The sequence below is a fragment of the Lucilia cuprina genome, chromosome 6 (genome assembly GCF_022045245.1).
Source record: "Lucilia cuprina isolate Lc7/37 chromosome 6, ASM2204524v1, whole genome shotgun sequence".
Lineage (NCBI taxonomy): Eukaryota > Metazoa > Arthropoda > Insecta > Diptera > Calliphoridae > Lucilia > Lucilia cuprina.
Window position 1 is genome coordinate 62001442 of NC_060954.1, and position 26319 is coordinate 62027760.

A 26319-nucleotide genomic window follows, 5' to 3' on the forward strand; every position below is an offset into this window, starting at 1 on the left:
CAAAAATTTCTAATGAATGAATTTTTTTTCACTCCTTTGTTTTATAATCAAAAGCAAAAAACTGAATTGACTGCTGTTGAGACCTATAAGAAGAAAACAAACAGGGGCATTTTTAGCAAACTTTTTTCAGAGTTGCATAAAAAGGTACTTTTTGTGTATACACGTGGAAAAGTACATAGAAAATACGTAAAAAACGTAAACAAAGAGAGAACAATAAAAAACTAATTGCTTTATTTCTAAAATATTGATATAAAATGAAATATATTGACTGTGCACCAAAATAAACTATACGATCGGTATAGATAGATAGGGAATCGGAAAAGGAATGGATTCCAGTCATTTCATTTCTGGGTACTTGCTAACGGATGCTGAGACGTAACAAACTTTGAAAAAGTACCCCAATATAGTTATCGATTCTTTAATCGATTCCCTATCTATTACTATTTATTACAATCGACTTTTTGTCGAAAAAAGTCGAAATGTCGAAGTCGACTATTTTGTTCCAAAAAAGTCGATAACTCGACTATCGTCTGTGAAAAAAGTCGAAAATTCGACTTTGTGAATAAAAGTCGAAAAATGCCGAAAAGTCTAAAAGTCGGAAAAAGTCGATAAGTCGAAAAAAGTCGATAAGTCGAATAAAGTCGAAAAAAGTAGAAAATTCGTAAAAAGTCGGAAAAAGTCGAAAATTGTAGAAACAAGTCAAAAATAGTCAAAAATTTTAAAAAAGTGGAAAAAAGCCAAAAACTCTAAAATGGTCGGAAAAACTCGAAAAAAGTCAAAAAATAGTCGGAAAAAAGTAGAAAGAAGTCGAAAATAGTCAAAAAGTCGGAAAAAGTCGAAAAGTCGACTATTTATAAAATACTTATAGTCGAAAAATCTAAAAGTCGACTTTTATTTAAATGAAAAAAGTCGAAAAATCGACTTTTCATAAAATGCAAAAGGTCGAAAAGTCGACTTTTAACTAAATGAAAAAAGTCGAAAAGTCGACTTTTCGTTTCAACTATAGAACCCTATTACTATTGTCTGTTTTGGTGCACACAGAGTATTTTCAAATTTTATAGTATAATAACTCCTTTTTCCTTTACTTTGTGAATTGTTCAAAGTTTGATACGTTATAGCATCTCATAGACTTTTTTACTGTTTTAGTGCACACGGATTAAAATTTTTTTGTATAAAAACTTTCAAAAAATTTCCAAATTTAATACGTTCTGCGTTTGTTACAAACTCAAAATGTATGTAAAATGCAGAAGCTGATAAAAGAAGAATTTGCAAAAAATTGGCGCAAAAACATAACTGCGCCTAAAAAATTGCAGAATTTTTCCTTCAAACAGATTCTGTTTGATGTCCCTTTAAAATACATTTGTTTGACGGCCTAGGAAACTTTGGTTTGTCAAACAGCAATGTATTTTTCGTATCTCGTGTTTGCTACAAACACAAAGTGTTTGAAGTAAAAGCAGCGACACGCGCTGACTGCTGTTCACAGCCTTGCGTCGTCAAATGTTAACGGCGGCGGCTAAAAATCGACTGTGAAGCCTGCTAAGATTTCATAAGGTGGTGTTGTTGTTCAATCAGCTGATATTTTTTAAGTGCGTACGCACCGCTGTCAAATTTTAATATTGTTTACATTTTAATATTCAAAAATTTCCGTTAAAACAGGGAAAACTTCGTTAGTATTTTGAATTATTTATGTAAAAAATCTGAAATTACCAAGCATTTTGTAAACGAATACTTGCAAACTTGAGAAAATTTAGTTTAAAATTATCAGTTCAAATAGGCGATCAAATGTTTCAGTGTTGTGGAAGTAAAATACCACACAATTTGTGAATAATTCAATGTAAAATCGAAAATGCACAGATTGCACAGTTTGCGAGGTTTTTGAACGTTTATATGTTTTATTATTTTATTTAAATAAAACAATATTCTATATTATTACTCGTTTTTGTTAAAGATGAAAAACAAAACAACAGTTTAATCAAGATATAATCCTTATTTATACATTAAACAAAATTTTGTTAGTTTTAATATTTAACATTTTATTTTTAATTTTATTATACAAATATTTGATAAAAATTAGTCTTTATAAAAAACAAAAAGGATACAATTTACGAAAATATAAATTAATAATTTCACCACTTTAGTTTTTTTTAATAGGAATATAATTTGTCTACATACTAGAATATCTAATGGCAACAAGATTTGTTCATGATTCCTCTTTTTCTAGATTCTATATTAGTAAAACGTAATACAGGAAAGAAGAGGAATTTTTTAATTAATAAATTTCTATAATAATTGAAATATAAAGTAAATAGTATACTAATAAGTAAAATAAAATAGAAAAAAAAAAATAACAAAAGAAAATATAGAAGGTACTTTATTTAATTTTAATTTTATGTAGTTTAAGCTTAAAGCCCAACATTTCACTAAGAACACCGGATAAAGCTGAAAGTATAACCACTTTAATGGTGGTAAACAGATAAGGATTGGCACTAAGGCCAGATATTTTAAAAGGTGTTTCCAGTTCTTTTAGAAGATCAGACGCTAATTTTAAAACGCTATTTGAAACCATTAGTTCATCTTTCTTTTTCGGTTTCTTTTCAATCTGTATAAACATAAGAAATATTATATAAACAAGAAAACTTGATTAAATATATATTTTAGTTACATACCTGTAAATATAAATTTATTTGCTCTGTTATCAATACAGAAACGCTACGATATTTGTGGTGAATTTTGTTGCCCAATGTCATAAAGCGCAACAGAAATATACCAATTGTGGTGGACCACATAAGAGCCTCTAAATTTAAGTGTGAGTGTAAATGTACTGAATCCTTAAGCCATTCCACACTTAAAAATGCTAACAATAGTAAGGTGATAATAAAAGCAGCTGATACTATAATGTCCACCGAACGCTGAGGTCCACGTTTCTACAAATCAATCAAACAATTATTGTTGAGACCTATTAAACAAAGGCGTTTTACGTTTACATACCTTCAAATATGATCTAACACTCAACCAGGTTTTAATATTTCGCACTTTATTCAATCTAAAATGGGGTAAATTGGATTTTCTAGCCCGACGTGAAGATGTTAAATGCGAAAAAAGCTTTGCATATAAAAACCTTAAAACATTATTTAAGTATTTTTCCTTAATTTAACTTACATTCACCGTATATGTACATACCTTTGCTTAAATGTCCTTTCGGCCACAGCAAAAATCATAAAAAGCACAAGTGTCAAACAGATGCGTTGTATTAAACCAATAACCAATACTGTACGTTCCCATTGTGTATGGCCGAAGGCAAAACGAAAAATTGCCATAAATGAAAATGAGGCCTTTTCCCACAACATCATGGGCAAATCTAAATAATTTATTTCGTTGGGATTTTCCGTATCAAGTGTTACTTCGCACAAACGACAAAAGCACGGTATCAAAGACAAGAGCAATGAAAAGAATATACCAATGTATATGTAATCATTTGTTTCTGGCATTGATTCGACATTATCAATGATACAAGATGATATTTCCAAGACCGACATTTGTGCTTTTTTTATTTCACGTTGATCCCAAATTGTACAACTAACTGAAGTGAAAATTTAAACGTTAATATAACTAGTATTTCTGAATCATTACACAGCACATACTTCTATCACTTGTTCCATGGGGATTTAATATAGTGGTAGGCGTAAAATCCAAATCACAATCATTTTCATCAGAATACTGATTACTTTTATAATTATCTGAATTGTCATACTCTGAACTATAACTGCAGTCATCGCCTGTTGTTTTTTTTTACAACAATTAGTAAACAGAAAAAATAAATAATTCTTTGAATTGTCTACTTACTGTTTGTTGTTATGCCCAACCATTCTGTAGCTGATGTTGTACATTCGTTATAGTTTGATATATTGCCTTGTGAAGCCGGACTGGATATAAGTTCGCCATCATCGCCCTCATCCTCAGTTTCCTCGCTACTTATATCACGTGGTTTTGCACTATTCATTTGTTTCGTTGTTGTCATATAATCAGTATTATCTATGGTCGTAAGATTTACTCCTTTTCGACGATAACAAATGGAAGTGGTATTTTGCTGTAAAGGCTTAAATTTTAAACATAGAAGATCAATTAGTTACATACGTTATTTTAGTTAATATACACACGCCAGAAATATACCTCATTCTGCAGACGTTGATGATTGTCCATGGTGTTTAAACGTAAACGTAATTGATTTTTTGTTACATGAGGTGAAGCGTTTGTATCCTCCCCACTTGAACTTTTACCATTAAGACTTTCAAAACCATCATCCTCGCCAACAGCACGACGAGCATTGGAAACCGTACTAACGCCTCTAACAACACCCGCTTCAGTTGAATCTGTAGAGGCTTTTGTTAGGGGCTCTGTGGTACGATTGATTAGATCATCGTAGAATTCCTGCACACATTCATCGATACGTACTGTTTTTGTAGGCGAAACAGGTGACGTACTGCCTGACGAAATACTAGAGTTATCACCAACATGTGATGTATGAGTACTGCTAGTGGTGGATATGGATTGTGGAGATGTTTGCTGTTGTTTTTCTTGGGTCGATGTTGTTGTGGTGATGGCATATTTGTGAATAGGAGAATGCCAATTGACATTGCGTTTTCTAATCGAACACTCAGTGTCGTTGTCTAAATGTAGGAGATCTTCAGAATTTGAATGCGGGCACAGAGTTTCCACTAGATTTAATTTTAATTTATTACTAGCAACAGTCTGAGTTAGAGGCAGGTTTGATGTGCATGTTGTAGAATGAGATTGTAAAAGTAATATGTCTTGCGTTGTGGCTGTAGGTGATGTGGTATTGCATTGTTTAGTCGAAAGTATTGTTGTTGTAGCAGTATTGGTAGAGGCATTAGAAGAAATCTCTGAATTTGACTTGGTTAAAATCTCTGTGCTACCAGCAGCATATTTTTTAAGTGACAAGGATTTGATTGCAGTATTTTCAACCAATAAATCGTGATTACGCAGTCTTTTATTATTGATAAGAGATTTGTTATATTAAGAGAACGAAATCTTTATATAATCTATACTTACTTTACCAACTTTTTACGCCGACGCAATTTGTTCTCTTTTGCAGGTTTACCATTTTGGCTGGTATTTGAATAACGTCGTCTTTTACACTTGGTGCCACTCTGAGCAATGTTTGTGGCCACAATCTGTGAGTGTATTAAACTAAGGAAAAGGCTTAAAACCATGGGTATTAAAAGTTCTGATATGGAAACTATGTGCTAAAAGTAGGAATTATTATTAGGTAATAATAAAATGACAAAAATAAAACGTTTACCTCATTTTCCGTTACTTTATCTGCAGCATTATTATTTGTGTTATTGGTTTTAATTGAAACTAATTCATCATTTAGTTCTGAACGGTTGACATTAAATGTGTAAACCGCCCAATTTATCATTTGTGTTATATATAGAAAAAGCAACAGGCCAAAAGCATTCGGCGATGTTTGTTTCACCCACCATTGTGCATAAAGTGGCAAAAGTAAATAACGCAATACAGCCAAACGTATAACAGTTAAGAGAGATTGTTTTGGTTTTGCTTTAGGAAATGTAGAGCCTACAAAATTAAAAAAAAAAAATACTCAGATTGTTTTGCAATATAAAATGAATGTTGAAAGTTATTATCTTTTGAATTTGTCTTAAGTTCTCTGGAACTAATATTAAAGGTTAAATATGTTCCAGCCTTAAAACTGCTATATAGTTATTTTACTTTAACCCACCCACCCTTTTATCAGAGATCATTTTAGACAAATTTAACAAACACAATCACTCACCCACATTCACTTCATAAGTTTTCTATAAAATTAATACATATTTGCATACATACCTCTAACTAAATCCACATCAATAAGTTCAGTTTTCAATTTAGCTGTTTTCAATGTCACACTGCTGAAACCATCCAGTATCTTTTGTTCAACTGTTTTTTCCCATGGTTCCTTGTCATATGTGCCAATCTTTTTCTGATACCTTTATTTCAAAGAATAATTTTAATTTATTTATAAATATTAATTAAATTTTCTTCTTACCATGACACAATTTCATCCAATATCATAATTTTTTGTTCCACTTATTGTTAATTTTTTAGGCAAAACAAGAAGTTCAATGTTTTTACCACAATAGAAAAATGTAAAGAAACAATAACAATCGAAGAAGGAGGAAAAAACAACTTACTGGCAAAGCCGAAGACAAATTTTCCTTCCAATAACTTTTGTAATTTATGAATTATTCTAGGACAAACATTTAGTTTTTTCTTGTTTATACTCAATAATTTTTCATTTAGTTGTATTTTTAAATTAATGATCAATAATTTTGTTAAGCTATTTTAGAAATTCTTATCATGATTTCTTCAATATTTTTTTTGTATTTCTCTACAAGAAAAAAGAAACAAAACTGAACAAGAAAAAACAAAACACATATGTACCAGGCGAATTTACATAAGGTGTCAAAAACACGATATATTAATTAAAAGGTAGAGTTATGAGAACAGCTGATTCGTGGATATATGTAGAGTTTGACTTCGTATTGGCACTTTTAGGAGTAGGTGTATTGTCAAATTTCATTGGTAAAACATAAATTCGCTCTTTTTCTGGAAATTTTTATATTTTATAAAAAATGTACATAAATATATTAAATAGGTTAAATACCTCATAAGTGTAAATTTGTTAACATTTATCATAATATATATCGTTGTTATATAAAATTGTTATATGCATACCAATTATGTCATTATTAAAAAAAAAATAATTGTTTACAAAATGCTTGGTATTTTCTATAAAAAGATTTTATACAAAAAGTTCAAAATAGATTTTTTCGAAATTTTTTCCTGTTTTAACGGAAAATTTCAAACATAAAAATGTAAACAATAACAAACTTTGACAGCAATGCGTACGAAGCTTTCTAAGCAAAAATATAATGAATGTTTATTTTAATTATATAGATATTATTTAAAATAATATTTTAAAAACCCTACATTCCAGCATTGCAGGCACAGACATGGTCTTCTCTAGCGATTTTTTAAAGAGAAGAGTTGTATTTTTTGACATTTCTCGTAAGTTCATTCCTAATTTCATTTCCATTGCATTTCACACATTAATATCACACTTTGTAGTCTGTTCGTTGCGAAAAATAGCATTTTGCCAATTGTTCAGCATCTAGAACCAGCGTGTTTTTTATTTGAGAGTTTGTGAATATATTTCTACACATGTAAGCAAAATTTATTGAAATATAAATAAAAAAGTTCTCTTAGAAAAAGAATTGTACAAAAATAATTATTACAAATGCTTATTTAGATTGTTTTTTCAACAAGATTGTGCAGAAAATTCTAAAGTATGTCAAAAGATATATGCAAAATATAGTGAACGATTAAGATAGAGACAAAAAGATAGTGTTTAAAAGAGAAAACATATGTCAAAGGCATGTAACAGAAAGAGAGGTCTAGTTGGAAATGAAACGAAAAAATGTAGTTACATTGCTTTGCTTGCTATTTTGTTTTTTACTTTACACTTTGATGAAGTGCAAGTGTGTGTGTTTTTTTACAATATCTGAAAGAATAACTTGGAACATAGATTTTTTCCACTTTTTTTTTGAAAAAAGCATAAAAATCTTTATTTATAATCTTTGAATTTTACGTAAACAAATTTGACAATTATAAATGTGTAAATTATTTATATGCAACGAATAATTTGAGTGAATAAACAGAAAATTGGAGTTGAACATTTTACCAATATTTTTTTCTCTTGTTTTCTAATTTTCTTCTAAACCACCCATTTGTAGAGTGTGAGCGTTTGTAATTCTTAAAAAAGAAAAAATCAGTGAATTTGAGTGTTTAAAATAAATGAGTGTGATTAGTGTGAGTGAGAGTTTTTAGTGAAAATACGAAACGTAAATTAAGAATTTTTACAAAATGTTCATTTTGTTTATTTTAGGACTCCAAGGCATTTGAAATCACCAAGACTCCTGAAAGGAATATAAATACAGCAAACACACAATTACAGAGCTCTAAGATCTAGGCAAAGTTGACCCGATTTTATCTTTGTAAGATTTTTGGTTTCGTTTCTGTTTGTATATTATTCGTTCAATACCAATCAACCAACAACTAACAACCAGTAGTAGTAACAACCACAAAAAATGAACAACAAGGCTGACGTCAACAGACGGGTTTTGGCCATACAAGCTAAAAAGAAACGTCACAAGGCAAATAAGAAACGCGGTAAAGCAAATGGTGTTGCCGGTGGTCAACAACAACAGCAGCAGCAACAACAACAGCAACAACATTACGAAGTAAATGAAGAAAATTCCTCGCCACCAGATGTTGCCATCAACAATCATTTGGAGGATAGTGGCCTACAGTCGCCCAATTTTGTAACAGATGTGTGCGATATTTCGGCAAAAATTTCTAAATCTTTCTGTGCAGCCCCCTCCTCAAGCGGTTCAAATTCGTTAGCTGATAACACACCTATAACTGGCTCTTCCAATACACTGGATGAGGTGAATTTTATGCAAAAGTCTTCGACTACAACAACAAAGAAATGTAAAGCAAAAAAACAATCTCAACTTAGTAGTCAACAACAACAACAACAATGCAATGATAACGATGATGACGATTATGATGATGATGATTATCGACAACAATCATCCCAACAGCATTATGCAACAGAATCGTTGAATCACGATGATTACATGCACTATCAAAATCAACAGTACACGGATCCTATTTATCATGCTGAAAATCAAAAGAGACAACAGCAGCAGCAACAACAACAACAACAGCAGCAACAACAGCAACTACAACAATATCTTTATCCACCACGTAGTTCTTCCAACGATTCTGAAGAATCCGAAATAAATAGTGAAAACGATGAACAAGAATTAAAAGAGGATTACTGCAGGGGAGGCTATCATCCAGTAAATATTGGTGATCTATTTCATGGTAAGCTGAAAGACAAACCGCTAAAAATTTATGATATTTGTTTTTATTTTTATAAAAACATAAGGTTATTTTGATAAGGCATATGTATAGAGGGCATTAGACGTTTTTTAATAAATTATTTTAAATGATTATAGGCTTGACACAAACCCACATTTTTAAAGTAATTTTCAAAAAGTATTTTCATAAAATGTTGAAGAAGAATGTTATATGTATATACTGGATTCTTCCTGTGTAAAACTACTTAAGTACATATTCAGAAAGAATTTTTAAATTTCTGTATAAAAAATTTAAAAAAGGATGAATTTTATATAAAATGTTACGTTTTCTCTTCTTGTTTCTGAACATTATATCTTAAGGTAGTTTTCTGAAGAGGTCGTTTTAGGGGACAGGGAGTAATGTGCTGGAATATATAAAATCATGCAGCGAAGTTAATCAAAACAATAATGTTCATTTTTGGGCAAAATATGAAAAATCCATTGGAATGGAATGTTATGTTAAACATATTATTATACCATGGCATGTATACCGATATATGTGTGTATATCACTTTACATCTGATTAAAAGATATCGAAATTTATTTTTATTACTCACAAATTTCTTTCTCAATCTGTAAACTATTTTGTATACTATATCTGAGATAAAGATTTTCACAATTTTTTTTTCTTAAAAAAATGACCGAATTTTATATTATTTTATCATGCATATAAGTTCTCTTAGTCTAAATGACGGCAATTATTTAATAGATTCATACATATGTAAGTAATTGCAAATAATCTGGACACTCTAGCTGCCATTTCTCATTTATAAGTCACAGACTTATGTTAATTATTTTCTTTTGGGTTTTATTTTTGGTTTTCTAACGTACTTATACATCAATTAATTATGAAAATATTTGTTTGCTTTTAAACCAAAATTACACACATACACTTGGGAGTGAATAACACTTTTATTAAATAGAAACAATTGTACATGCGAGTACACACACGTCATGCATGTCTTTTTAAATAAATTTGTTTAAAAATATATTTTCATTACATTAAATCATACAACGCGAATATGTGAGTGTGTGAGTGTGTTTGTTTATATTATTGTTTTATACGTCCTTCTGTCCGATTGTCTGTCATATTTAAAGTTCTGAGATTTTCATTTTTATATAACGGTTGAATGGATTTAAATATCTGTGTGTGTGTTTTTTTTGTCGTTTATTAAAGCAAATCAAACTCAACCCAACAACTTGTACTACTAATAATAATGTTAGAAACCAACATAAAATACATATTCTATATTGTTCTTTTAAATTAGATACATACATATGTACATACATATATGTTGATATATGTATGTATCTGAACTGTATACAGATACATATATAGAAAAAAAATACAAAGTGCCAAATAGTGCGCAAATCAATTGTTTATTGAATTGAAAGGGTTTCTTGTTCTCTAATAAATACAATATGTACTTTGAAAAAACAAAACACAGGTGGCAATTGTGAGACAGAATATGTTCGGTGTTGTATCATCCATCTTAAATCGAGATGATGAGTGTGATTTTAAAACACCACAACAAATATTTATATGATTAAAAGTCAGATATTTAAAAGAATGCATTTTTTATCTTTGTAAATACGTACATAATATTACATTCATGATAAAGTAGAGTTCAGTTCAACACTGACTGTTTCATAGTAACATTTAACTATTAAGAACAAAAACTGATATGTGTAAAATTCTTTTTCGTCGTCATCTTATGAAGTCGTTCTAGTAGGACGTCATATTAACATTGATTTCAATAATCTATGAATTCATCATTTTAATCCCTGTATTTGTCTAGAAAATAAACATAAACACAAAAATATAAGATACCTACGAACAGCCACAACAAAATCCATTTATCTTAACATACATATTTTTATCAGACTGATGAAGCTTAAAAAAAAAGAATAAAACAAGAAGCAAACAAAATTTTACATACATATAAACGGCCGGTGCTATGGTTAAAATGGCAATGGCAACAACAACATCGTCATAACAAGCCAATCGATTGGCTGGTTGATTGATTTTGTGGTTCTGTTCCAATTAATAACAAAACATGTTTCTATGATTCATTTCGAGAATGCTTAACAATTTCACTTGTACTACTACAACTACTACCGCTACTGCTATTGTCTTTTCTTTTAGTGTATAGGTATTCACTTTTTGGTTTTGAATCAAAAAAAATCTAAATTTAATATTAACTAATTTGGGGATTTAGATAACATACCCATTATTATTAATTAGAAGAAAAATTATTCGTTTTTAAACGTTTAACATATTTTTGCAAAATTAAACAATTTAGTGAAATTCGTTTTAATACCTATCTATATAGCTATCTATCTATCTTTCTATCAATCAATCTATCTATCTATCTATCTATCTATCTATCTATCTATCTATCTATCTATCTATCTATCTATCTATCTGTCTGTCTGTCTGTCTGTCTGTCTATCTATCTATCTCTCTCTCTATCTATCTATCTATCTATCTATCTATCTATCTATCTATCTATCTATCTATCTTTTAAATTAATGTCATTATTAGCTTAAATCGTAATAACAACATATTTCCACACAGACATGCATATTAATACAAATAATATAAAAATAAAAAATAAAAATTAAATCAATTGATTAAAGTTTATAGCAAATTTATATTTAATGTCCAATGAATGACCAAGTGTTTACAATATGAATGACGGTATGCAGCAACAAAGGAATTGAGGGTGGATGATTAAAACCCATGTGTACAATGGTCAAATATTAACGTACATATATTACAATATTGAATTCCATTACATGTTGAATATATAAAAAAATACATACATATGTATGTACATTAGACCGGCTGACTCTGGAAAATATATACACATTTTAAAAGTTTAAAACCGATATTTTATATTTTCCTTAAAAATAAAACTACATTTTATTTATTAACCCAAAACCATTTTTAATATTGGTCCAGGTGACCAAATCAAACAAAACAAAGATAGAATTGATTGAATGTATAACTTCATGTGAAATATTTTATTTTAAGAAGTCCGTCTAATATACACCCATATGCATGTTAATGTATGTTTGCAAATTGTATACTGTTCATACATCATGTGTTCCTAAACTGCAACAATAATTGAAGAATGTAGTGACATTTTAATTGACTACAGAACTTTAAATATTTGCACAGTTTATATTTAATATAGAACAAGAAATAAACTAATTAAATATAAGTACCATTCCTTTTGAATTGGCTAAGTAGATTGAATTTTAAAACATTTGTTTTGAAATATAAATTTTTTGTATTGCTACATGTATTTTTTATTTTGCTACATATATTTATATTTTAACCAAATACAGATTTAAATAAATTTAAAACTCTTTTAAATAGCTGACTGATTTGCCACAAAAACTGAACCACAATTATTGTTGTCATAGAACACTATACAAACAGACAGAGTCAAACAAAAGGACAGTAGTAGTGGACGTTAATAATCCAAAATCAAAAGTTTTTTTTTTTTAGTTTCCAACTGACATTGAAAGTAATGAGACGATTACGACGACAACTACAATAAAAAGCGAAAAGTAAACTAATTTATTTAAATGACAATAAATCAGAAAAAAAGAAACATGACAGCAGTTCCACCATGAATTTACTTGATGATTGTACGAAATTCACAGATTTTATTTATCTTTTAGGTGAATTTTGTTTTATTTTTAAACTTCTGCTATTAATTATTAAATTATTTTAAAACTTATCTTTACAATAAATAAAATAATTTTTTGTTTTTTTCAGGACGTTATCATGTTGTACGCAAGTTGGGCTGGGGTCATTTCTCTACCGTATGGCTTTGCTGGGATTTTCAAGAAAAACGTTATGTGGCCATAAAAATTGTGAAATCTGCTCATCATTTTGCCGAAACGGCAAAAGATGAAATCAAAATACTCAAGTCTGTGCGAGATTCGGAGCCGAACAACCCACGTCGTCAAAAGACCGTCCAGTTATTGGATGACTTCAAGATATCTGGAGTGAATGGTACCCATATTTGCATGGTATTCGAGGTACTAGGTGATAATCTCTTGAAGCTTATTCGCAAATCAAATTATCGTGGCATACCGATCGAAAATGTTAAAACCATAACGCGCCAAGTGCTTGAGGGTCTTGATTATCTGCATACTTGCTGTAAAATTATACATACCGACATTAAACCCGAGAATGTCCTGCTGTGCGTGGACGATAATTACGTACGAAAGCTGGCAAATGAAGCCACTGAGCTGTATGTTATGAATTTTAAAATGTTTCCTTCGTTTGTGAGCCGGGCTCCGAAAGAGTATCGCGAACCTCAAATTACGGGAAAAATGAGCAAAAATAAAAAGAGAAAATTGAAGAAGAAGGCCAAGAAACGTCTAGAACTCTTCAAAAAACAATGGGATTACTTGGAACAAACCGGTGCCGAGGGCGAAGACCCTAATAAACAACAACAGCAAGAAGATAGTAGTAATAGTGGTAGCGGTGCTACTTCTAAAAAATCATCCGAACTTGTACAAAACGGCGATGTTTCTGATGCTGAAAATGACGATGATGATGCGGTACAAGATGATGTAGCCGAAGAGAAAGCGGCCGATGCTGATGCTGACGACGATGATGAAGTAGCAGTTAGAGGAGAAGAAAAGACTGTTGCTAAAACTAAAACACAAAATAAACCACCAATTAAACCAAATGCTGGTACTAGTGGTAATAATGCCGGTGCTGATGAAAATGATGTTTCTACTACGGGAAATCAGGAAAATAAGAAGAAAAAGAAGAAGAAGAACAAGAGTAAGTATTGAATGTAATTTGCAACAGTGAACAACGTATTTATATCGTTTTTGTTTTTTGTTTCAGAAAAAGCCAATCAACAGCAACAGCAACCAATTCAAAAGGAGGAGCAACAAAAAGTAACTGAAACGATTTCAACAACATCGTCCAGTAGTGGCAGCAATACAATTAAGGGGGAATTAAACGATTCTAGCAGTTCGTCAGCTACTTTAAAGGGACAATCATCTAATGCTGGAGATGGTGTTAAACAGCAAAAACAAAAGAATAAGACTCATCATCCTACAACAAACAACCAAAATAAAACGAATAATAACAACAACAATAACAAAACGAACAATAAAACAAATAATAATCAGAAAAATTCAAATAATCAACAGCAGCAGCCTCCACAATCACAACAACAACAGCAACAAATACAACACCAGCAGCAGCAGCAACAACAACAAATAAATGGTCCAACAGAACGTCCTCAAAAACAAATGCCCAGGAAAGATCCAGCACTAGAACCTTGTGAGTTTGAAGTTAAAATTGCCGACTTGGGCAATGCTTGTTGGGTCGACAAGCACTTCACCGAAGACATACAGACGCGTCAGTATCGTTCATTGGAAGTGATACTGGGCGCCGGCTACGATTGCTCGGCCGATATTTGGAGCACAGCCTGTATGGCTTTTGAGCTGGCAACCGGCGACTATTTGTTTGAACCACATTCGGGTGACAACTATTCGCGTGATGAAGATCACATTGCCCACATCATTGAACTGTTGGGTCCCATACCGCCGCACATTATATTCCGTGGTGCATATGCCACACATAGTTTTAATCGTAAAGGTGAGTTGCGCAATATTACCGGACTGAAGCCATGGGGTCTTGTTGATGTACTACACGAAAAATACGAATGGGCATTAGAAGAGGCTGAAGCATTTGCTGATTTCTTAAGGCCAATGCTAGAATTTGATCCAGCCAAGAGAGCTACCGCATCGGATTGTCTGCAACATCCTTGGTTAAGATAAAATAAACTAATTAATCCCTGTCCATCGTCATCAACATCATCATCACCACGACCACCAACATTGTCTTTATCATTTTTAACACCCACTGCAACTACGGCTTCTTCTTCTTCCTCCTCCTCTGTTGCTACTTCTACCTCTTCTTCTGGATCCGGATCACCCTCTCCATTACTACCACCGCATACACTTCATCCACGACGTTATATACCATGTTTGTCTCTGCCAGCTCCCATAGACTGTGACTTAGCTGCCGGTACTTGTAGTACAGCCACGTATCTGCGGTCACCCTCAATGCCTGCCGCTATTCCGTCTATGGAAAGACCTACACCCTCCAAGAAAACCAAGAATACACCAAACAACCGATCTCCATCTCAATCCTTAATAACATCATTTTGGCGCCTCTCGTCTTCGAAATCCCTATCACCGCAACCGGTAACTGCAACGAATGCTGCGCATAGTTTGTGCTGGCGCAAAACACTGCGTCGCATGTTTAAGAAAAAATAAGTTTACGAATCATAATATTTGTAATGGACGATTTCTATGTATATCGCTATATACGTTTTTATATACATCCGTATACAAAATTATATATTTATATAGTATGAAAATGCAGATAGATTGATAACTTGATTGGTGGTATTTCTTCTCTCAGTTAACTTTCCAGTTTTTAGGCATTTTTTTCTTAAGTAATTTTATCATTTTAGTTTTGTTTTATTTTAATTCTTTTTTTTATGAAAAAATCGAAGACTAACAAATGAAATTGCAATTATTTAATATGTTACAAATTACATGACTATTGTGTGTGTATTTTTTATATTTTAAATTTCCTTTGTTGTATTAAATTACATTTTTAGTTGGATTTTATTTGCCTTGGTGGAAAAGAAATTTAAATAAAATGGAGCAAGCAAATTACTGAAAACAAAAAAAATCTTTTTAGAGAATAATTAATATTAAAAAAAGATGCCACTTCAACGTATAAAATAAATAATTAAAATAAAATACAAAAAATATAAATATATATAATATAATAAAATAAATACAATACCATACTACATTTAATTAAAAAAAAATAATAATAACATTAGAGCTAAACGTTAGAGCTGTCTTGAAAAAAAACTAAAGAAATATGAGCGTGAATACTTTTGAATATAACACAAGTTTGATTTGAATTATTATTTTGGAAAATTATATTACCAAGTAATTAACTACAACTACATAAACATTAACAACATATTATTTTGTAAATAAATTTAAACAAATTTGGTATTTGTTTAAATTTAAAATAAATTAAATTAATCCTTAAATGCAAAGTTATTGTTTTCCTTTTTCTCTCTCTTTTTTTTATTATTATAAATCATTTAGATATCAAAAAAACAAAATGCTTTAACTTGTAATCTTTAATGACTCTGTTTAATAATTTAAATAATCTTAAAAATAATAATAAATTAACTTATTTTTTCCCGTAACAATTTTTTTGTTTTTTTTATTTTATTTTTTTATTTTATGTTTATTTATGCTATTGCAGTGAATAAAATCGTAATACTATGGAAATTGTGATCAATTTATGAGAAGTGTTGAATATTTTCATTATTTTTATTACAAGTTTTTGGTATTTAACAATTTCATTTGTAAAAACTATTTATTTTATTTTGTGATTTTTGTAACGTGAAACATTTCGACTATAAGAAGTATGTTTTGTGTTTCAGGTGTTGTTTCTAAATAACTTGCAAGTACTTTGAAACAACTCCTAAAGTTTGAAGACATTTTTACTATTGTGTTATCAAGTTAGTTGGAGGAGTACATGATGTGTAGTTTAAACATTGAGGAAGAGTTTTTCTGATAAAGATAATCTTCATTCTTTGGTTAAACCTGGTTTAATATATGTTTTTCGTGTTTTTCAGTTATCAGTAAAGTTACTTATTATCTTAGTTTAACTGAATGGCCAATTAGGCCATTTAAACATAAGTTATAAGTGAAAAAAACTCAATTAACAAAAACAATAAAAAAATGATTTCGGTAGAACAACAACTTAATATTTTAAGTAAATTGCAATTTTCTGATTTGTTTTGTTTTATTTATTATTGTTTTAAATATTTATCATTTTTAAAAAATTTTTCATTTTACAAAAGTATTGTTTGCAAAAAACAGCTGTTCATTGTTTGTTTTTGAGTGAAAAGTGGGCAATACTAACAAAGTTAACTGAACTTAAATCCATAACTGAAAAACACAATCATCGGTTAAAGTCCGCCTAAATTTGTTCCGAGTTTAATCTAACAGCAAGTTAAGCCTAGTTTAACTGAGCACTAAGAAACCCGCCCTGAATAATTTCTGATGTTTAGCATCAGATGTAGTAAATTGGTACAATTCCGAACACGCTCTTTACCTTAGCGGAAACCCAAAATTTGTAGCATTAAATATATTAATGCTACAAATTTATTATTAATGCTACTCAAACTTTTTATTTACTACGTGAAAAATTCCTCAAAATTAACTAACAAATTTCATGTATGTATATCAAACGAAACTAACATAGCATTTTGAATATTTAATGATGTGGCCAATATCGTTTACAATATTTAAACCTTTTAAATAATGCAATCGAATTTGTTTTGGCTTTGTCAGACTACGTTCAATATTTGATTGTTGGAATATATACAAAAGTTAAATTACAAAAAAAAAATCGGAATCAACTGACACACACACACACACACATTTTAAAAAGCATTTCAATTTGAATAATTTTTAATTATATATGCATATAACAATAGTTCAAACTGTTTAAACAAAATACAACAAAAAGAAACACCAACTCAAAATTTGTTATATTAGAAATATTAAAAAGTCCCTGATTTAAAATCTCAGAGGGAAATTTTATTTTAAAATCTGGTAGGAAAGTCACTAATAGTGACTCACTATATAAAAAAAATAAAATTTTAAACTGAAATTATAAGCAAGGTATGAAATAAATAGCAAAAAATACTATAAGAAATAAAGTTTTATAATTTGGAGAAAAAACAAAAAACAATAATTAAAAAACATTTAATTATTAAAAACAGTAGTGAATATTACAAATTAAATAAAGTATAAAAGTAGTATGTATAAATTAATTATAAAAAAAACAGTGCATTATTAACAACTATATCATTTTAACCTAAAAAAGTTTCAAAATTGTTTAATTATTATATTTTGTTTTTATTTATTTCAATAATTAAGGTACATTTTGGTTTAAAAAAAATATAAATAAAAATAAAAAAATACATATATATACTTTTTTCAAATATTCAATATTATACAAATACATTTACACTACATCAAGTGGATTACTTTTTATAAAAAATATTAGCACCAATTAATAGCAGCAATTATGGCAAACAAATAAAAAAAATTAATAAGCAAACATTTTCAACGGATTTTTTAAATTAATGTTTAAAATACAACCAAAAGAAAAAAAATTACCAAGTTGCCTTAAGTAAATTTTATTTTGAGCAAAAGTTTTAATTTTTTTTATTCCTTTTAACATTTTTAATTTTTTTATAATTTTTACAATTAAAATATTTTTGATTCAGAAAAAATACACACATACTTTACGCAGGTCCACTAAATAATTTACTTATGTTAGAATTAAATAATTATTAACAATTAATAATAATGTTTATATAACAACAAATATAAGTTAAATTAATTAAAAATTTATATATATATAAATATATGCACTGAATAATGCCGATTCATTAAAACAAAATCTATGACTTATAAAATAAAAACAAAATAAAAACTTTATAAGAATGGAGGGAATAATTCAAAAGCAAGGAAACAATATAAGAAAATTTATTCTATGTGTATCTTAAACTATATTTATAAAGTTGTAGGTCAAAGGTAAAGAAAATGAATGCAAAAGAAAAACAATAAATGACATAAATACTATTTAGTTAAAATAAATATAAAAATCGTATTATTATTAAAATGGAAGAATTCTAATGAAAATATATAATAATTAATAATAATAAACTATTGTTTGAATATATTACTATTTTTAACCTTTTTTCGACTTATCTTTATGAACAGAATTAAAAATAATGGAATTGTATTACAAACACAAAATTGGAATAGTTTTAAACTTTTCGTAACCTTGAAAAGACCACCAAGTCGTTGGGAACAACATAAATATCAATCTTGGAATTACCAAGAATCATATGCGATAGAATAACCAAGGACTAACTGTTCAAGTCCCTCTTAGAGTTATACGAAGTGAAAATGTGAACAGGTTGGAATATTATCTTCAATTTTAGAGTAAAGTAGTCGCAGCGTTTGGATGAAAAGGAAACAGTAATGTTATTATTTCAAAATTCACCAGATTTGCTTTCAACAAAAAGATGCGTTAGGAAAAGAAAAATAAAGCAGAACTATTTCTAATAGTTTTATACTCTGATCTCCTGAATAAAAGCAATATACAGCCATTGTTTATAATTATCTTATTCAACTTAATCCTCCTATTCTTTTCAAATCAATTCATTATGCTCAAACTATTACGGGCCATAATCGACAATTCGATCTTCGCTCCAGAACGACCCGGATTGGCCAAAGATTGTCAACCCAGCGAAAGCTGTATCAACCGAAAGTTTTTTCCCCAGGAAAGAACTATCGGTCACAGTCAAACGGGGCCATATTGTGCTAGTACTTACTTAAGAAATTCACAGCATCCTCTTTAGTAACTAATGAGCAATACAGCATAAATTTCAAAATTAATTTTGGCTGGATAAAGCAGCCTTCATAACATAAAAATTACTGACATATAATCTGTCTTGAATCTTCCTTACCAAAGTAGAATCCAAAAGAGCCGTACTGCGATAATCATATTGCTAAGAGGTTTGACTATTCATATCACTCTTACATTTTTATTCAACCTAGCTTCATCTGATTCTCGTTAGATTGTTGAGAACCTGCAGCAATTCCTATTCAATATTGTATAAAATCGGTAATTTTTGTCACCTATTGAACACATATCATCATAGCCTTTCACTGAAAAGTTTAAACTAGATTGCTCAGCTTTTATTCTTATCATCTAATGACATATCGGTTTCGCCGCCAAAAACGACAATAAAATTGCTAACCGTATAATAAGTCACCTGGATCTGGCAAACGCCATACAGAATATCTAAAATACTACTATGTAGAATAATAAAAATTATAGTTTATCGAAGTATGTAACAGAAATCGACACAAAATTTCCAAAATTATATTTAAAAAAATATAAAATTTAAATTGACGCTCCAAAACATATTTGCTTCACTTCCCAAACCTTGCCAGACCAACCATCCTATTGTTTACTTCTTTTTTTTTTTGCCCTGTTCTTTCTATACTCTGGCAACTTTTCTTTGAAAAATTGTTTGTCATTGTGTATTTTCTTTTGTATTACTGGGTCTGCGGAAGAAAAGAAATCGTTTTGCCAAACAGCATAAAAATATAAATTTTATACAATAGAAAAATAAAAGTAATTGCGCATAGAACAGAAAAAGAGTTATTGCCGTGTTATAAAGTTAATTATTTTATAAAATACCGTGCAAAAAGCTAATCGTAAAATTTGCAAATTGTTTTTGAAATTTTAATTTTTACCAACAATCAACAAAACTTCCAATAAGAAGCAGGGTTTAGAAATCAGCTGGCGAAAAGAAAATCAAAAATAATAGAAAAAGGAAGACGGTAATACGTCAAACAAAAAGAAAAAAACAGTATAATATAACAAAGAAAAGAAAATTTTGTAGTTGCTGGTTGGTGGGGACGACATACATAAAAATATACAAGAAGCAAAATGTCGGAACAGGAACAAAATGTTGCTAAAATGAGTGAACTAACGGCAGAAGAGGTAAAATACCCTAGAATTTTAATATTGTTATAGTGACAAAGTAAATAATATTATTTTTTTCTATATAAAGATACGAGCCAGGAGATTACGCACTTTAGCCAAATCATCATCTAACACTACTGCCAATGAGAGTGCAGCATCCTCAAACACACAAAATGTTGAAGGTATGTTGTATAGGTATTGGAAAAAATAAAAAAATGAACAATTTGTTCTAAATAAACTTGGTTTAGGTCCACGTACAGCTACCAATGTTTCGAATTCTTCCCGTTTGGTCAAAGCAATTCCTCCAACGCACAGCTCCAGTTCGTCATCGTTAGGCGGCGAAGTTGGTGCTCAAGAAACATCCTCCATTTCAACAGAATGTCAGGAATTGATATTGCCAATTGGGGAACAACAGAAAATGGATGTTGATGTTGAAATGAAATCAGTTTCGACAACACCCATTAAAAGCCAAACATTAACACTACCAACAGCACCGTCAGCTCCCATAAATATTATGCAAACAGATATCTGCATTGAAGATGAAATTTCGTCCTCGTCTTCAAATAACAATAAAAATATTAAAAAATCGCCAACAAATTTAGATGTTGGCATTGAAAATATGGAAACATCGGAACAACCATCCCCGGCAGAAGCTAACACTACACAAAAGCAGTCATCCCTTGAACTTGTGACAGCAAAACCACAAAAATCCTGCAATGAACGTATAGAATCAATGCTTTCCAAAGTTCTTAATGCAACATGGAATGAATATTGTACCGGTTCAATGATATGTCCACAAACTGCCAGTTTCATAGAACAGCATCCAGACAAACGATTTGATTTTGAGTCGTTGATTACAAACGTGCTCACAGAATGTGTTTTGCGTCTCTACAACGATGAAGAAACAGGAGAAGGAGCAGTTGCCGGTGCTGTTGACAATAATGATGCCGATATGAAGTCAGAGAGTGCGACTGCTGCTGCAACTACAGACGAAGCAAAGGGTGTCAGCAAAAGTTTAAAAGTAGCTGCACATTCAACACCGAAAAAAATCAAAAGTGATGACACTGAAGTGCAAGAAATTATGGCGAATGTTGTTGATGATCAACCCTCAACGTCTCGAGGTTTACAAAGTGGTAAGTAAATTACAGTTATTTTCTCAATACAAAATTATTTCGAACTAACATATTGTTTCAACTTCTTATGTAGGCATTGCCAGCTCAGAATTCATTGGAACTTGCCCAACACCATCATCAAATATTTTCACGCCGATGGCCTTGGCCAAACACAATGTTATTTTACACCTAATCAAATGTTTTAAAAATCATCATCAATTCAGTGATAAATTCAACACAAATGCATCGCAAGAGAAACCAGAAGATGCGGAAAAGATTCAAGAAGTACTGAAAATGACCATAGATCAGATATTCCAAACCACTACGTTGGTTCTGACTGATCGAATATATGAGAATCTCAATATTGCACTGGATCAGTCTGCTCTGTTGGAGTTGTATTATCAGGAACGTGTGCCCGATGATTTTCTCTTTGAATATATTGCCAAGAGTTACGAAAATACGCAAGACTTTGAATTTATATTCTCGCAAATGTTGAGAGGCCTCTTTATGGGTATGCAGCGTAACCTTTGTTCACCCACAATTATAACACATCACATGGAGTTGTTGTCCAAATTGATGGCTGTTAAGGTGGGTACAGCTAGACCGCTGTGTGATCTTTTGGCCAAGCAAATGAACTTTTTACCACCACTATGTACGCAAATACCCGGAAGAGAGATTGTCAAGTGCAGCTACCTGGGTCCGTTTTTGTCGGTGTCATTTTTTGCCGAAGAAAATGTTCGTTTCGCCGAAGCTCATGGCAAATGTGATGCATTGGCTGCCAATTCAGAAAAATTTAGATGGGTGAGTGACAAACAAATTGCATAGACATATGCGTCTTTGTTTTCAATTTAAATTTTTATAATAAATATATTTGCAAATGTATTTTTGTACCTCCTCCTTTTAATACAGCAACTGTTTACAATGCGTGGGCTAATGCATTCGGTTTTCTTATCTTTGCTTGTTAATGTCAATACACGTCCCAAGACTCTTGAATATATATCGCAAATATTACGCTACAATGAACGACGTGTGCAATTTGCCAGCGATGAAAAACTGTTGGCTCGCGATGGTTTTGCTATCAATCTGATGTGTGTCTTGCAGCAATTGTCAGTCAAAATAAAATTGGATCGTATCGATCTTTATTATCCCTTTTATAAGAACTCATTGATTTTCATAGAACAAGATACAAAGCTGCGTTTTACCGACGAGGAGAATAGAAAATTCTTAGAAAAGCATTACGCCAACACCGAATCAAATGCCAATTTCCAAACACAATGCTGGTTTCTCACTCTGCAGGCCCATCACTTGGGCTTCATGCCAGCTATCCAAAGATACAGACAAAAATCGCGAGCCATCAAAGAATTGCAAAAACTTATCGATGAAATCGATCGCACCAAATCACACTGGGAAAATACACCGTATGCCTCGCGCAACAAACAATTTAGAGATCGTTGGTTGAAGCAATTGAAAAAGTTGACAAGATCAAAACTATGCAGTGAAGTTTGTCTACTTGATCCTAAACTCTTGAATGCATGTCTCTTCTTTTACTCTTCGGTGTGCGAATATTTACTCTATGAAATGGAGGGGCGACCTATTGAAGGTCGTTTCATGGCCAAAATGTCACCACAACAACTACAACCGACCGATGCATTTTCTGCACTGCCCGAATGGTACATCGACGATATTGCCGAGTTTATTTTGTTCGCTATGCAACATGCTCAAAATGACATACGTCATGCCATCGATCTTTCAATAATAACATGGTTGTTGACATGTGTTTGTGCACCACATATGATTAAGAATCCATACGTCACTGCCAAACTAGTCGAAGTATTATTTGTTTTCTCCCTAGGTCCAGCCAATGTTCTTAACGTTGCGGTATGTGTAATTTATATATCGGTGTTCGTATAAAATGGCTAATTTCTCTTTTAATATTCTAATTAGATATGGAACCATGAATTGGCTCAAACTGTATTGTGTAGTTCTTTAATGAAATTCTATGTAGATATAGAAACTACTGGACAAAGTACCGAATTTTATGATAAATTTACTATAAGGTAAGTAACATACTTAGGTTTCCAGAGCGAGTCATTTTAACTTGCTTGTTTTCATGCTTAATTCTAGGGATAGATTGAAAAGTATCAAATTTTGTAAATTTTTGTTTTTTCTTGTAGATACCACATCAGTCATTTGTTCAAGTCCATGTGGGAGAGTCCAGTACATCGTCAAGTCATGATAAATGAATCAAATAATGGTAAACAATTTGTTAAGTTCATCAATATGCTTATGAACGACACGACATTCCTTTTGGATGAGTGTTTGGAAAATCTTAAGCGTATACATCAAACACAGGTTTGTTTATTCCCATTATATTCTCGAAATTAATAAAAACTTTTAAATTTCCAAAATTACATTAAAGATTTTAATGATGAGTGAACCAGCTTGGTCCAATTTGGGCTCTGAACAGCAGCAGAGTCGTTTATCACAATTGGCCACAGATGAACGACAATGTCGTTCATATTTGACATTGGCTAGAGAAACTGTTGAAATGTTTCATTACTTGACTGTAAGTCACCCGTCTAAAAAAAAAACTTACCATTGCAATAAATATGATTTTTTTCGTAATAGGATGACATTAAGGAACCGTTTATGCGTGACGAGTTGGTTGATCGTTTAAGTTCAATGTTGAATTTTAATTTGCATCAATTGTGCGGACCCAAATGCAATGATTTAAAAGTGCGCAATCCAGCGAAATATGGCTGGGAACCCAGACGTTTGTTGGGACAAATATTCGATATATATTTACATCTAGACTGTGATAGATTTGCCCAAGCCTTGGCTGCTGACGAACGATCCTTCCAAAAACATTTATTTGATGATGCTGCCAATCGTATTGAACGTTTAAGTATACGTTCAGCAATAGAAGTAGAAAAATTCAGATCTTTAATAACAAAAGCTCACGATATTTATGGTAATTGTTGCTTTATATTGATTCACTATTTTATCTTTAAACCCACTTTTAATCATTTCTTTATAGTTGCCAATCAACAGTCTGAAGACGAGTGTGCAGATGCACCTGATGAATTTAAGGATCCCTTAATGGATACTTTAATGTCAGATCCAGTGGTTTTACCATCGGGCACTATCATGGATCGTGCCATTATAACACGTCATTTGTTGAATAGCAACACAGATCCGTTTAATCGTCAACATTTGACAGAGGACATGCTGGTGCCAAACATTGAACTTAAGGAACGCATCGATGCCTGGCGTAAGGAGCAACGTTACAAAAGGCAACAACAAGGAAATTTAGATTTAAATGATAAAACCTCTTAAAAAAAAATACTAGTAATGATAATAATTCTTAAAGGGAATCACACAATATCAATTGTTTTTTTTTTTTTTTGTAGAAATTAAAAAATAAACATGTAAAATGGAAAATGATTTTTTACATACAACATACAATTTTAGCTTATAATTCTTATAGTTGTACAATTCTCCTTACATCAATCTGATGAACATCCCAACATTAACATTTATCAATTGTAATATTTCAATCTTATGATTTATATTTAGTTTATTCTTCTTCTTCTCCTGCCTCTTAAATTAATATGATGTAATTTATGTGGTCTTAAGAATTGTTATAATTTTTATATAACACTTTTATAAAATCGTTTATTTTTTTTAAATTTATTTACTTGTCAAATGTAAAATGCAAAGAGAATATTCTAACGACTTTCAACGAATCTTTTAATTGAAAAGTTTAATTTGTTTTCTTTTTTTTCTGTGCATTAATTAAAAAAATATATTTAAATAATTGTTTAGTAACAAACATGCAAAATAAAATATATACATATATACGAATCAAGCCCAATTTATCCAATAGTAATAATACGAATAAAATCAATGGTACATAAATTACATCTATGCTATATACATACATACAAAAATATTCAAATCAATATTAATTCAAATTTTAATTAAATAAAAAAAAAGTATTGAACAATAATTATTTTAAAAACATTGTTGTATAAATTTTATTCAGGGGGATTATCAGTGTAAAGCTAATATTAATATTTGGGTGAAACCGAAAATTGACAGTATTCGATATTTTTATTCAAATTTATTTTCGATTTTGGTGATATGAACCTTTGGACAATTAGTTAGTTTGAAAGGAGGATGTACATATTTACATCAAATCCGAAGAAATACACCTAGGCCCCTATCGGGCCTGTTGTGCCTCTTTTACCTCAGGTGGGAATCGAACCCACCACCTCCGGTCTACCAGACTAAAACACTAATTTCGATTTTTTCGACTTTTCGAATTTTTCGACTTCTTTCGACTATTTTTCGAGTTTTTCTGACTATTTTAGAGTTTTTCACTTTTTCCCCACTTTTTTAAAATTTTCGCCTTTTCTTGACTTATTTCTAAATTTTCGAGTTTTCGACTTTTTTTTTGACTTTTTCCGACTTTTCGACTTTTATTAACAAAGTTGACTTTTCGACTTTTTTCACAGACGATAGTCGAGTTATCGAC

At 30.6% G+C, this 26319-nt stretch overlaps 3 protein-coding genes across 5 annotated transcripts; 2 read left to right on the forward strand and 1 right to left on the reverse strand.

Moving 5' to 3' along the window:
* Nucleotides 1–2345: 2345 nt before the first annotated feature.
* On the reverse strand, nucleotides 2346–6393 carry LOC111684581 (protein phtf). Its single transcript, XM_023446784.2, has 11 exons — nucleotides 6068–6393; nucleotides 5869–6008; nucleotides 5321–5598; nucleotides 5071–5264; nucleotides 4171–5005; nucleotides 3844–4096; nucleotides 3642–3776; nucleotides 3181–3580; nucleotides 2989–3118; nucleotides 2667–2924; nucleotides 2346–2599 (listed from the first exon to the last, which is right to left on the reverse strand). Exons 1-11 carry the CDS (start codon nucleotides 6091–6093, stop codon nucleotides 2372–2374), a joined length of 2877 nt encoding a protein of 958 aa, XP_023302552.2. The 5' UTR covers nucleotides 6094–6393; the 3' UTR covers nucleotides 2346–2371.
* A 731-nt stretch (nucleotides 6394–7124) lies between these two features.
* Nucleotides 7125–15455, forward strand: LOC111684580 (SRSF protein kinase 1). 2 transcript variants are annotated; one of them, XM_023446781.2, is made up of 4 exons: nucleotides 7125–7244; nucleotides 7967–8970; nucleotides 12796–13818; nucleotides 13885–15455. In XM_023446781.2, the coding sequence occupies exons 2-4, from the start codon at nucleotides 8169–8171 to the stop codon at nucleotides 14826–14828; spliced, it is 2769 nt and encodes a 922-aa protein (XP_023302549.2). In that variant the 5' UTR covers nucleotides 7125–7244; nucleotides 7967–8168; the 3' UTR covers nucleotides 14829–15455. The 2 variants fall into 2 exon arrangements, with proteins under 2 accessions (XP_023302549.2, XP_046809849.1); XM_046953893.1 differs by lacking the exon at nucleotides 7125–7244 and adding an exon at nucleotides 7662–7890.
* A 4804-nt stretch (nucleotides 15456–20259) lies between these two features.
* On the forward strand, nucleotides 20260–25803 carry LOC111683723 (ubiquitin conjugation factor E4 B). Of its 2 annotated transcripts, XM_023445823.2 has the most exons (11): nucleotides 20260–20525; nucleotides 20588–20688; nucleotides 20759–20852; nucleotides 20919–21803; nucleotides 21877–22583; nucleotides 22692–23660; nucleotides 23727–23839; nucleotides 23957–24134; nucleotides 24202–24348; nucleotides 24411–24753; nucleotides 24820–25803. In XM_023445823.2, the coding sequence occupies exons 2-11, from the start codon at nucleotides 20635–20637 to the stop codon at nucleotides 25116–25118; spliced, it is 3789 nt and encodes a 1262-aa protein (XP_023301591.2). In that variant the 5' UTR covers nucleotides 20260–20525; nucleotides 20588–20634; the 3' UTR covers nucleotides 25119–25803. The 2 variants fall into 2 exon arrangements, with proteins under 2 accessions (XP_023301591.2, XP_023301590.2); XM_023445822.2 differs by having other exon boundaries at nucleotides 20260–20688.
* The last annotated feature ends 516 nt before the right edge of the window (nucleotides 25804–26319 follow it).